This window comes from Sarcophilus harrisii, chromosome 2 (genome assembly GCF_902635505.1).
Source record: "Sarcophilus harrisii chromosome 2, mSarHar1.11, whole genome shotgun sequence".
Classification (NCBI taxonomy): Eukaryota; Metazoa; Chordata; class Mammalia; order Dasyuromorphia; family Dasyuridae; genus Sarcophilus; species Sarcophilus harrisii.
In genome coordinates, this window is record NC_045427.1 from 239,345,474 (window position 1) to 239,358,698 (window position 13,225).

The window sequence follows — 13,225 nt, forward strand, 5'->3', positions numbered from 1 at the left end:
CCACTCAAAGGAAACACTAGTGTTTCTGAGTAGAGGTCCTCTTACTATTTTATTATTTTTATCATTACTATTATTTCTGTCTCCAATTCATTTGCATCCAGCCAACTTTCATAGCACAAAGCATCTGCACCTCCCGGACCCGGCATAAGGCGCCTTCTCCCCCTTCACCCTCAGTTCTACTCGCAGGTGCGAAGGAAGACTGGCGAAGTCTTCCTTCTCCTCTCCCTCCCGGCTTGCGAAATAAAGGCAAGGAGAGAGACTGTAGGGGTGAGACCCTAGGTGGTCGCGCAGGCGGCTACTGCGGGCTGGCATTTGAAGGCGCTGGCGGAGGCTGAGTGCGGCTCCTTTAAGGCTCCCTGTCAGTCCAAGGCGAACGGGGCCGGGCTTGAGGGGCGGGGATTTTGCTGGAGCTGCACGGAGCGCGTTTCACCTGCAGTTCAGACCAGGCGGAAAAAGAGGAGCGGGCGGCAGGGAGAGCGAGCGCGCACGCCAAGGAGAGATCCAGAGAGGGAGGGGAAAAAACAGGGAGAGCGAACGGGCGAAAGACAGCAAGAGAGTTGGGTTCCCCAGAAGGTGGAGGCAAGGGACCAGAAAGGTGGGGGTGGCGGGAGGGGGTGGGGGGCGGGGACCGGGGATTGCGCTGCCGGGCTGGGAGCCGGGAGCTGGCGCGGGATAGCGGCAGCGGCAGCAGCAGCGGCGGGGGCGGCGGCGAGGGCAGCGGCGGCGGCGCGTGCAGGCGCCCGGGCGCAGCGGGGAAAATGACTATTGGCTCCGGAACTCTACTTGTGCTGCTGTCGGTCTACGGCTCGCTCCGGGTAAGTTTCGTGCCCCGCTTGGTCGCCCGCGGCTGCTGCTGGAGAGCGACTACGGGTCCCTCCTCCTGCTCTGCTGCCTCTCACTCCTGCTCCTCCTCCTCCTCTTTTCCCTCCTCCTCCTCCAAAGCCTCGGGCTCTTTGGGGTGCAGAGGGGAGGCGGTGGCGACCGGGGGTGGTGCAGGCTTAGCTCGCTCTCTACGCGCTCACACAAACACACACTCTACCACACACATATACACATATACACCCCTACACTGTGTGTCCTCTAAGTGCTGGTGTGTAGCGGAGTCTCCCCGCTGGATCGCTGGCATGCTTTCCAAAACACACACACACACACACACACACACACCCTCCTCCATCCATCCATTCATTGGCTCTGGCAGCCCCCAAGCCCCTTCTTAAACTGAAGGGCTGTTTGGAAGAACAAGGCAGGGGAGGTTCGTTTGGTCTGGGTACCCGGAGCTGGGTTCTCGCTGTGTGTATTACTACGCTACCTACAGTAGCTGAACCAGTTAAGCCTCTTTCCTCTTCCCCATCATCAGCTCCTCTGACTCGGATGCATGGAGCCAGCCTATGTCTCGTAGGGGAGCCAGGACGGCTGTGGAGTTGGCGAGCGTAGCCTGGAGCTGGGCATGGGAGGGAAGGAAGGGTTTGGCTAGCATGGGGAGGAGTCCTGGTGTATATGTGTATCAGGGTTACAACTCTGCTGCTCCTTGCTCTGGGCTTTGCTTAGATAGAACAGCACTGTCTCCGCTAATTTCTGAGGTAATAAATAAATAAATAGTACTTGCAGGTGAATATTGGCATATCTCTGAGGATCTCCCTATGCACACACAAATACATCATTCACATGTACTTCCATAATAACCAAGATCCCACACAGGGCATTTTGAAAATAGAGTATCTTTAGAGTCTTTTGGCTTCTTGGTTGTGGAAGATTTTGAAACACTCTCACAGCATCGTAGTATAAGAGTAGGGTCAGCAAGGGACAGTGTCCTTTCCCACCTTGTTCTGCTATTAGTTTTTGGAAAGATGATCTTGCCTTTACTTATTTATTTTAAAATCTGTGCAGATAATTCCAAATGGGGAGCAGACGTGGAACTGGTCCTCTTTCTCTCTGGTGTTCCATTCTACCCCCTTGTCATTACTTCCACTCTTCTCCCTTTGGACGGAATGTCTATTTTTTTCTACTCACTGCACCCGAACTGGCATGGGCCAAGTATTACTGCAGATTTAGTGATTCAGGGTGGTGGTAGCAGGTTGGGATAGACTGTAACCAGGTCGGCAGATTTAAGGAATGTGTAGAAAGAGGGTGAAGACCTAGACAATAGTCCCAGAACAGAGTGGGTCTGGACGTACATGCAAAAAAAAAAAAAAAAAAAAAAAATCTCCCTAGGAAGAGGCTCTTGGTATAGCCTTTAAACCTCGGAAATAAACAAAAGAAACCAGTCATAATGTTTGTTTTCAAACCACGAGGAAAAAAAGGGCCTGGTGTGAATTATGCACTCACAACAGCTACCCTTACAGGGGAAAACTGGAGCTAACTTTGTGCTAATGTATGATAGCCCTGGCAACTAACTAAGGATTTGGGTGTGCCTTTGGTTTGTTTCGAAATTGAGGAAATAGTTCCCATCCAGACGTGTTAAAGGGTCTATGTATGGGGGGGAATACACTTAATGGCTCAAATTCTACCTTGGGTGAGTGGTTAATTAGGAAAGAGGAGGAGAGGACAGCACCTGGTCCTTTAGTTTCCTTGGCTACCTTAGCCCAGAGCTGTTGGGATTCTCCTGACAGTTTCTTCGATAGTCTGCCCATCTTGTCAGAGACAGCTGAGGTCTGGGGAACTGGCATCTCTTGCAGCTGAGTTTGGAACAGAGATGACAGCAATGATTTTTGTGTACTGTAAGTCAAAGAAGGGTTTGATACAGTTTTAAAAAAATGTCTGTCATGATAGTGGACTTCCATATTTGCAGAAATAGTTCTCCTTATAGTGTCCTTTACTTCTAATCTCTTTAATTACTGGAGGAGTATGGGATAAATCAGTGTCCTTTCTAATGATTTGGCTCTTGTCTTTAATACATTGTTTAAGAAAGCTGGTGGGAAAAAAGGAAAGAATGGAGAGGGAGGGGGGGAGAGAGGAAGGAAGGAAAAAAGGAAGGAAGGAAGGAAAGGAGAGAGAAAGAGAGAGAGAAGAAAATAAAATAAAAGAAAAAGATGATGTTTATGACTCTCCTTGGGCTCTGTAACATTTAACATTCAAATCGGATAAACTTGACTCTCCCAGGGAAAAGAACCACAGGGCTAAAGTTCAATAAAGAGTCTGCTGGTGCTCTTCCTTCCTCTGGCTTTAGATATGGAACTGTAATAGAAGTCCCTCCTCGGGGTGAGGGAGTAGATGGTGAGGAGAGCTGCAACTTTGAATCTTTCAGCAGGTTACATTCTCTGACTTCTTTTAGAGAGAATGCAACTTGGGACCAAACTCTCTGTTTGTTTGTCTTCAGTACTTTAAATGGTAATGTCCTATCTAGCAAGTTTTGAGGGTTTTTGGGGGGGAGGGAATAAAGGGGTCTTCAGTACTTTAAATGGTAATGTCCTATCTAGCAAGTTTTGAGGGTTTTTGGGGGGGAGGGAATAAAGGGGAGAGGAAATAGAGAGGAGAGCATGATTTAGAGATTTTTCTTCATATTTTTAAGAACTTCAACCTTCGCTTCCCCTCCCAGTTCCCTGTTCCAGAAAGTACCAAGCAGGAATGGGACGGTACCTAAGTCTCTTAGGCCTCTGAGGAAAGAATAAACTCCAATATTGCCTGGAAAACTGTGCCTTCTCCAGGCTCTTTTACTCATCACTAAGCTCTTGAGCCCATCTGATCCAAGTCAGAGGAGTTCCTATAACCTCTCAGTCAACATGCTGTTCTTGAGTGACTTGTCGTTATGTAGAAAACCCATTTCTTGCTGTCTGCCTTATCAGCTCCATTGGAATGATTCCCTGAAAGCTTGCATGCAATGAATGTCCTGCTTAGTTTTCCTGAATAATACTTCCCTGTCTTGCATGACATTCTCTCTGTAGCTCTCCCTTTCAGTTATAACTTCAGACAGCTGAGAATCCATGTTTTCAGATTGTCTGGGAAAGACCTCTATAATTCAGTTTGAAGTCCTTTCCAAACTCTAGCTATCATAGAGATAGAACACATAATCATGTTATTCATTTGCTGATTTTTTCATTCATTTATTTTTATTTAAGAAAAATTTGTTTTTCTACCCTTAGGCCCACAATGGAAATCTTACAGTCAGAGCAGCCTGCAAACCGGGTTTCTCCGAAGAAACTTATACTGCACTTATCTCCCAAAATGTTCTGCAAGGAGAGAAGTTACTTAAAGGTAGGGAGCCTTGGAGTAGTGGAAATAAGTTATGGTATTCTCAGTTGAAAGGGGCAGTAGTTCATATTTCTTAGGATTGCTGTGAAGCTCAAATAAGACAAAGTTCTATAGGGCTCTCAAAGTGCTGCACAAAGGTCAATCATTATTAATTTTTTTTGACTCTCATATCTTTGAGCATCCTAATTTTATATAAACTGTGTTTCTAAGGTGAACAAAATACAAGTAAGTCTATATGAAAGCTATTTGGAATCTCAAGTAAATTATTTGGAATTTTTGTCATTTTTTGAGTGAAGTAACTAATTTCCTGGCCAAGAAATTCAAAATGGCTTGTAACCTCACCCAAATAATGTGCAGATGAGACTTTTCCCAAGTATTTTTATGTATGAAATTCAGGATTCTTAAATTATCCCTGCTTTGAAATGCATGATAAAGCAGACGTTGTTGTCGCAAATGTGGTAAACAAGCCTACAGACATTCTGTTCACAAATGTGGCATTCATTTTCATTACTGCCCCACTGACAACAAGAAAACACACATGCAAGAAGAAACTACCAATTAGCTTTATAGTAATTGCAGGATTATATTCACTTTTGTGATGGCAAACTCTAAGACAGCTTCAAAATTGAAATGACAATAGATCATCCCGGATATTGATCTGTTTCCCTTTCAAGCCAAACTAATTAAACTTTATATTTGCATGGTAAAAGAAATAAACCCGTTTTTCTTCCCTGAGAAGAAGAAACCTCATATTTAAGACATTGAGTTATATGTTCCTTATCTATTCCAGATTTTCCCATTGTAATAGAGTTTTTTCAGAATCCACAGTAAAGAAGGTTGGGAAGTTTATGTAAAGAATTGTTGTAATATTTCAACACTTATAACTGTATAAATTATCAAATAACTTGTTTTGTGGTAGTAAGAAAATATGAGTTTTATCTTTTAACTAACTTTCTTATCAGTTTGTCACTGAGGTGTGACTATGTTGTTTTCCTTTTGAAATGAAAAGCAACTATAGTTTTTTAGAAAGATTAGAAGTTTGTAGTGAAGTTTGGGCTTCACTTCTCACTTGATGAGTGTTGAAACAAAGCAGGTTTCTATACTGATATAACCTGTCTGCCTGTTTGCATCTTCATGGTCTGTCAATCAGAATTTTTTTTAACTGACTCTAATGTCTTTTACTTATAACTCATCAGGAAACCTCTGAGATGACTTCTAAATCAGTCAGATGATGATATTGAATCCCTCATTGATCGACAGAAAATTTGTAGGCAGTTGGTATATTTATGTCTCCATGAGGAAGAATGTAATAGAAAATGGAAGAAAAAAAAAAAGGTTTTTGAAACTTGGTGAATGTGATTAAAAGATCACTAAAAGAAATGTAAATGTTTACATATGTGAATTTTTTAAAAGTGCAATTTATTCTCTGTGGGAATCTTTAATTTGTTGAAGATGAATATTTCTATATAATCTCATTAAAATTAAGAATTCCATTTTAGTTAATTGTTATGTATAGTATAACAATACTTATTGTGCCTCTTGATGCCCTTTGCACCCCCAGCATATTCCCTCCCCTAGCATGAATGTGCTAGACTCTTTGGGATGAGTTTATTTATTCATTTATTTATTTTTGTTTAGTCTCCAACAAGATTTATGGTTTCATCAATGTAGGGAATCTTAATGAGATGCAAAACCTTTCTGCAGCATAGTTTTAAAGATTTGCCTATGGCACTGAGGCATTACATAACTTGCCCAGGATCACACAAACAGTATGTGCCAGATTCAGGACTTGAACCCAAATCTTCCTGACTCCAAAGCCAAATATCTATTCACTTTACTATGATGACTTACATGGATCTATATCTATACATATATCTATATCTATCTATCTATATATATAAATATATATACACATACATACATACACACATATATAGTGTATTTATGGACACATACATATACATGCACATATGTAGATATACATACATGCATGTGTGTGCATATGAGTGTGCATGTATAAGTATATACACCAATATAACCACATGTATTATTCAAAAAAACATAGTTTTCTAGAAGATGAAAAATTTCCTTGAGGGCAAAATTTTCTTCTTCCTTCTTCCTCCTTCTCCTCCTTTTTCTTCTTCTTTCTTTTCCTTCTCCTTTTCCACTTCTTCTTCCTTGTCTTCTTTTTGTCTCTTTATTCACAGTATCTTACAATAGGAGACATTTAACAAATTTTTGTGAATTAAATTGAATATAAACTTTTATTATTTATAATCTAAAGAAGTAGGTGATGCCATTATATAAATTACCTAAGCAAATAAATGCTCACACTCAAAACATGTTTCCATTTGTGTTTGGCTTTTTTACTTTCCAAATACTCACTATACCTGAAATATATAACAGTGAGCTTTATTTTCATAACTGAATGAAGAACTTCAATAAACAGCAAGAAACTGTACTTAATCTCTCTTGTTTTATAGGTGGGGAAAAATAGATGTTCATTCCTTTGAGCTTAGATGTCATCCATTATTTTGTTACACTGAATCCAACTGGCTAGCTGTCTTTTTTAAGGGCCATAAAACTTGTTAACAAATGACTATCCCAACTATTTGGTATTGGCTAAGGAATAACTATTTGGTATTGGCTAAGGAATAGATTAGTTGATCAGTGGAATAGATTAGGTTCAAGGGATAAAACAGTCAACAAATATAGCAACCTAGTCTTTGACAAACCCAAAGATCCCAGCTTTTGGGATAAGAACTTACTGTTTGATAAAAATTGCTGGGAAAATTGGAAACTAATATGGCAGAAACTAGGCATTGATCCATACTTAACGCCGTACACCAAGATAAGGTCAAAATGGGTTCATGACCTAGGCATAAAGAATGAAATTATTAATAAATTAGAGGAACATAGGATAGTTTACCTCTCAGACCTGTGGAAGGGGAAGGTCTTTATGACCAAAGCAGAACTAGAGATCATTACTGATCACAAAATAGAAAATTTCGATTATACCAAACTGAAAAGTTTCTGTACAAACAAAACTAATGCAGACAAGATTAGAAGGGAAGCAATAAACTGGGAAAATATTTTTACAGTCAAAGGTTCTGATAAAGGCCTCATTTCCAAAATATATAGAGAATTAACTCTAATTTATAAAAAATCAAGCCATTCTCCAATTGAAAAATGGTCAAAGGATATGAACAGACAATTCTCAGATGAAGAAATTGAAACTATTTCTAGTCATATGAAAAGATGCTCCAAGTCATTATTAATCAGAGAAATGCAAATTAAGACAACTCTAAGATACCACTACACACCTGTCAGATTGGCTAAGATGACAGGAAAAAATAATGATGATTGTTGGAGGGGATGTGGGAAAACTGGGACATTGATTCATTGTTGGTGGAGTTGTGAACGAATCCAACCATTTTGGAGAGTAGTTTGGAACTATGCTCAAAAAGTTATCAAACTGTGCATACCCTTTGATCCAGCAGTGTTACTACTGGGATTATATCCCAAAGAGATTATAAAGAAGGGAAAGGGACCTGTATGTGCACGAATGTTTGTGGCAGCCCTTTTTGTAGTGGCTAGAAACTGGAAACTGAATGGATGTCCATCAGTTGGAGAATGGCTGAATAAATTGTGGTATATGAAAATTATGGAATATTACTGTTCTGTAAGAAATGACCAACAGGATGATTTCAGAAAGGCCTGGAGAGACTTACACGAACTGATGCTGAGTGAAATGAGCAGGACCAGGAGATCATTATATACTTCAACAACAATACTATATGATGACCAGTTCTGATGGACCAGGCCATCCTCAGCAACGAGATCAACCAAATCATTTCTAATGGAGCAGTAATGAACTGAACTAGCTATGCCCAGAAAAAGAACTCTGGGAGATGACTAAAAACCATTACATTGAATTCCCAATCCCTATATTTATGCACACCTGCATTTTTGATTTCCTTCACAAGCTAATTGTACAATATTTCAGAGTCTGATTCTTTTTCTACAGCAAAATAACGTTTTGGTCAGGTATACTTATTGTGTATCTAATTTATATTTTAATATATTTAACATCTACTGGTCATCCTGCCATCTAGGGGAGGGGGTGGGGGGGGGGTAAGAGGTGAAAAATTGGAACAAGAGGTTTGGCAATTGTTAATGCTGTAAAGTTACTCATGTATATATCCTGTAAATAAAAGGCTATTAAATAAAACAAACAAACAAACAAACAAAAAACAAATGACTATCCCCCTCAAAATTTTTAGAAAAGGAAGCAGATTCTAAAACAATCAAGGAAATGAAAAATTCTGCACCCCCACAGTAAATTTTAGTACTTTTTATAAGCACATTGAATAAGAATTATGCATCAAAGTGGCATGTGAATCAAATTAAACAGATAATGACAGCTTATAATTGAGTTATTCCGATAGAAATAGTTTAACCTTAATTTGACAACAAAAGCTTTCACAGAGTCATTTTTTTTTTATTATAACTATGCCATGAGCTATTCACTATTACATTGTGGTTTATCCTGTTTGCCTCCATCAGCTCACCAGCATCTTAGAAACTTACAGATTCTAGCAGGAGCTATTTGTTACACAGTAATTAACTTGTTTATGATAAATGGATGGAAGAAATGTCATGGCATTTTGTTTTATGTCTAAATGAAAAGCATTTGCATTCTAAAAAATCTCATGCTAATTAGGCTTAAAATAGTTGTCCCCAATAGGGTAGCAACCACTATGTATTGTGAACCTTTGTAAGCATAATAGCTAAATATAGAGATGTGGAGTATGAGTTTAGCTAATGTGTGGCACTAGGAGATCCCTAAGACAGTTGTCTAATATCTTTGCTTTTCCCTGAAAGTGACTTAATAAAATTGCATATACCTTTTTTGTTTAGGTTTCTTTATATTGTTTTTTGTTGGGGGGAGAGGAATAATATAATATAGCATGATCAATGACATTTGATATATATATATATATATATATATACATATATATGTGCATATATGTGTGTATATATACATATATATTCTAAAATTGGATTGACTTGCCATTTTTCTTCAAGAACAATCATATAGCTTTAGTATTGTCTGAATTGTCTGGGGTTATTACTAGACTGATATCTTTTCTCATGGTTTTTGTTAATAATTTGTGTTTAACATAAACTGGAGACAATAAGTCTGATGAATTGGTGAAGTCTAATATTCTGCCACAAAGTACTTGGTGTGAGATTAGCTTTAGTTCATGTTGGTGTAATCTTTTGAGGGGTGGGCAATAGGGCTTGGTCTCGTCCTTGATGTAGTAGAGACTGACGACTTTGTGTTCCTTGTTATGGAGTACAAGGCGAATAATGCTTTTAAGGGAAGGAAGGAGCAAGACAGTGGCATTTGGGGATGATATAGTTATTGGCTCAGATCAGTCCCACTATTGTCAGAATCCTATTGAATGTTTTCTATAAAATATGTTGAAGCATTGAGTAAAAGGAGAAACAGGGGAATTGGGCTAGCTAATCTCAAAGTCTTCTTCCAGCTTTAATTTCATAAGGCTATATAATTTTTGTCTTCTAAGCAAAGTTATTTTCTTAATAAAGGAAAGGAAGAGGGAAGGAAAATAGGGGGGTGAGTTGTAATGAGGAATTTATTAACATTACATTATTTTTATTAAAGCTTTTTATTTACAAAACATAATGCATGGGTAATGTTTTAATATTGACCCTTGTAAAACTTTCTGTTCCAAATTTCCCCCTCCTTCCCCCCTTCCCCCCTTCCCCTAGATGGTAGGTAGTCCAATACATGTTAAATATATTAAAATATATTTAACATTATATTATTAAAGAGAAAGAATTAATAGATTTTGAAAGGAAAGGGCTACATGGTATGCAATTTCAAGTATAATCACTGAAAATTAAGGGTTAAGCACAATAGGAAGATCAAATGAGATAATAAAAGTGCTTTATAAACATTAATGTGCCATGCAAATGATAACTTATTATTCATACATAGCACTGTTTCTCATGATTAAAAACAACATACTCATGTCAGTAAATTTTTAGTATATATCACTTTATACTGAATCAGCAGACTTAAAGAAAAAATCTGGAGGTCTCTTTAACCATACTATTCCCCTGTTCAAATATATATATGATTCAGTTCTTTGGATGAGGATTTGTACCAAAAGTCACTTTTGATCACTATAAAAATCCAAGGCTATCCATTCAGCTAAATAAAAAGTGACCCTACTTAACTATGTAAATATTTGATTTCAGTGGCTGGTAGATAAGTCCATAAATTCTTGGAATTTAAATCTGGAAGGAACCTTTGAAAGCTATTCCAATCTCCTCACTTTATAGAAAAATTAAAAACTGGCTTGTTGAAATTAAAGTTAAACCTTTGTGGACAAGATTTGGTTTGTTGGTCTACCTCTGGGTCTCTTAATCTCAATTTCCTTCTTAATTTAGCCTTCCTATTTTATTGACACCAAAACAACAAAGGATAGCTACTTTTTTTTTTCTTTTTAAGCAGCCATATTTTAGTGGCAGAAGTTTGTTTATTGAAGAGCTTATCATTAATTCAGTTCTTCTCATCTGTCCCAGTTTACCAAGTTTTTGCCAGGTCCTTTTTGTTAAGTTCTGTTTTCAATAGCAGTTTAGAAGTTTCTATCAGTTGCATGCAACTTTTTAAAGCAAAATAGTAAAATAATATAAAGTGCAGTTTGATAATTTTATAGAAACCCAAACATTTATGTTATTTCACACTTTATTTCCACCCCAAAATGTACATAGACTCTCTCTCTGTCTCTCTCCCCCCGATATACATATACATACACATACATACATATATACATATGCATACAAACTTATATATGTACAGGCACATACATACAAACATACAGGTAGATAGATATAGATAGCTAATGATAAAATCTATATGCATAATTAGCTGTCTATTCTATGGGCTAGATGGTACAATCCTCAAATCAAAAGACTCAAATTGAACCTCAGAGACTTACTAGTTCTGTGACTCTGGGCAAATCATTTAACTGTATTTGACTCTGTTTCCTCATCTTCTAATTCAGCTGGGAAAGGAAATGCCAAACCATTCAGTTTCTTTGCCAGGAAAACCCCAAATAAGGTCATGAATAGTTAGACATGATTGAAATGATTGAATAACAACATATCAATCTATTTAAATATCTATAGCTAGAAAGTGATATATATGTATATATATATGTATATATATTTGTGTATCATAATATCAAATGTTGAATTATTTTGCTTCTCTATAACTTAAAAACCATATCATATCTTCAAAAGATATATCAAAGTATCATAAGGATTTAATATGAGCAGTCTGTATTAGAGAGGCAGCATGTATAATGGATAGACAACTGGCTTCAAGGTCTGGAAAACTTGGATTCAAGTTTGAACCATAGTGATTGTGTGGTCCTGGGCAAATTAACTTTTCAATACCCGCTGCAATTCTCTAAAACAGTATGATACAGAAGAGATGCTAAACTCTGCCATTCAATCCTAGCCTCTTTTTACTACTATAGGGTCATTTTCAATTTTTTTTCTTTGTTATAATTCTCTCATTTTTTTGCCACTTAATCCTTTTATAAATTGAAAGAAAACATTCCTGAAATACTATGGTTCTGTAGAAAAGTGACATTTTCCAGTAACTTTACTAATAAGCATAAAACTCACGATGGTAGAATTTGAATGTAGTATGTGTTACATTGGGTTCTTCCTTTGAAATAAATGGAGAATTACTTTGCCATCACCTTTTAAGTTTAAATAGTTGTTAAAGTTTTATTGTTCATGTAATGCTGATCTGAACTTTACAGACACTTCAGCTACATTTACTTGGCTTGTCCTTCATTGGAAGTAGACCTTCCTTTGCAAACAGGTATTTTTTAATGCTGGACATGTAGTAAGTGGCCTAAGCCCAGATCTCTTACTCTGCTTTCAGTCTTTGCCAACTTTTTGAAAAGGAGAAGATGGAAAGAGCCTAATGAAGTTTCAGTTTTGGAAACCCTTGAAAACATTTGATGAGCTTGGTTTAGGAAAGCTTGGTTCATGCCTGAACCACTTTACACAAATTGTGTATAATGTGGATGAATTGTAATATTAATGAGATTTATGATTAGTGATCAAGAAAAGCCACAAACCACACACCACACACACACACACACACACACACACACACACACACACAGATTCATTATTTGGTGGAGACTTGTAGCAGATAATTATCTCTACCTTTAAATGTTGGATTTTTAACCTGTTCTCAAGTCATGAATATTCCCTGCATTCCTTCTCTAAGATTACATTAAAATAAGGTACCTAAAATGCTGTTTTCATTTTTTAAAGGACATTGTATTTGTTCTTCAAAGCATTTGTTCTTTCTTTTGGTGACATGAGCCATCATGTGCTCCAAAATGTTAGTAACTTCTACATTTGAGTCAGTGTCATGGTCTTCTTGACCTCATCAATGGAGCCATTAGTAGGATAGTTGCTTGTTTAAGCCTCAGTGATCTTGAGCTATTGGGCTTTTCACTTGCCCTTTCTTTTATAGAATAGTCTCAATGAACTAACTCTGTGAGAGCACTTTTATTTTGGTAAGGCTTTCGTGACATCCAATTTTTTACCTTCAGAAATATAAATTTTCTAATTATATCCTGCTGGGATTTTTTTCCAGTGATTTTTTTTTGTTAAAGTTTAAAAGCATATTTAGTATAGATAAATGCATTGTTTGCCTTATGAATTTTATGATATGAGTTTTTAAATGCTGGAATTTGAAAGAAAGATTTTTTATGGATTTTTAGGTAGTGATAAATGAAGGCAGGTTAACATTAAAGTAAGGGAGTTTTCTTTTTCTTTTTTTTCTTTTTTAATGAAAGCATGGTTAAGTAAACATTAAGCTTAATTAGAAGCATTCAGATAAAAGAAAAAAAAATAAAGCATCTGTCTTTTCAAAGGATTTATCTATTATTCTGACTTTTTTGAAAGTACAATC

At 37.4% G+C, this 13,225-nt stretch overlaps 1 protein-coding gene across 1 annotated transcript in view; it reads left to right on the forward strand.

Moving 5' to 3' along the window:
- The first annotated feature begins 704 nt into the window (after window positions 1–704).
- Window positions 705–13,225, forward strand: part of CDH4 (cadherin 4) — a 1,212,105-nt gene continuing 1,199,584 nt past the window's right edge. The window contains exons 1-2 of the mRNA XM_031949243.1: window positions 705–815; window positions 4,080–4,191. Coding sequence (XP_031805103.1) covers window positions 759–815; window positions 4,080–4,191 — 169 coding nt within the window. The 5' untranslated portion in view covers window positions 705–758. The remainder of the gene's footprint in view (window positions 816–4,079; window positions 4,192–13,225) is intronic.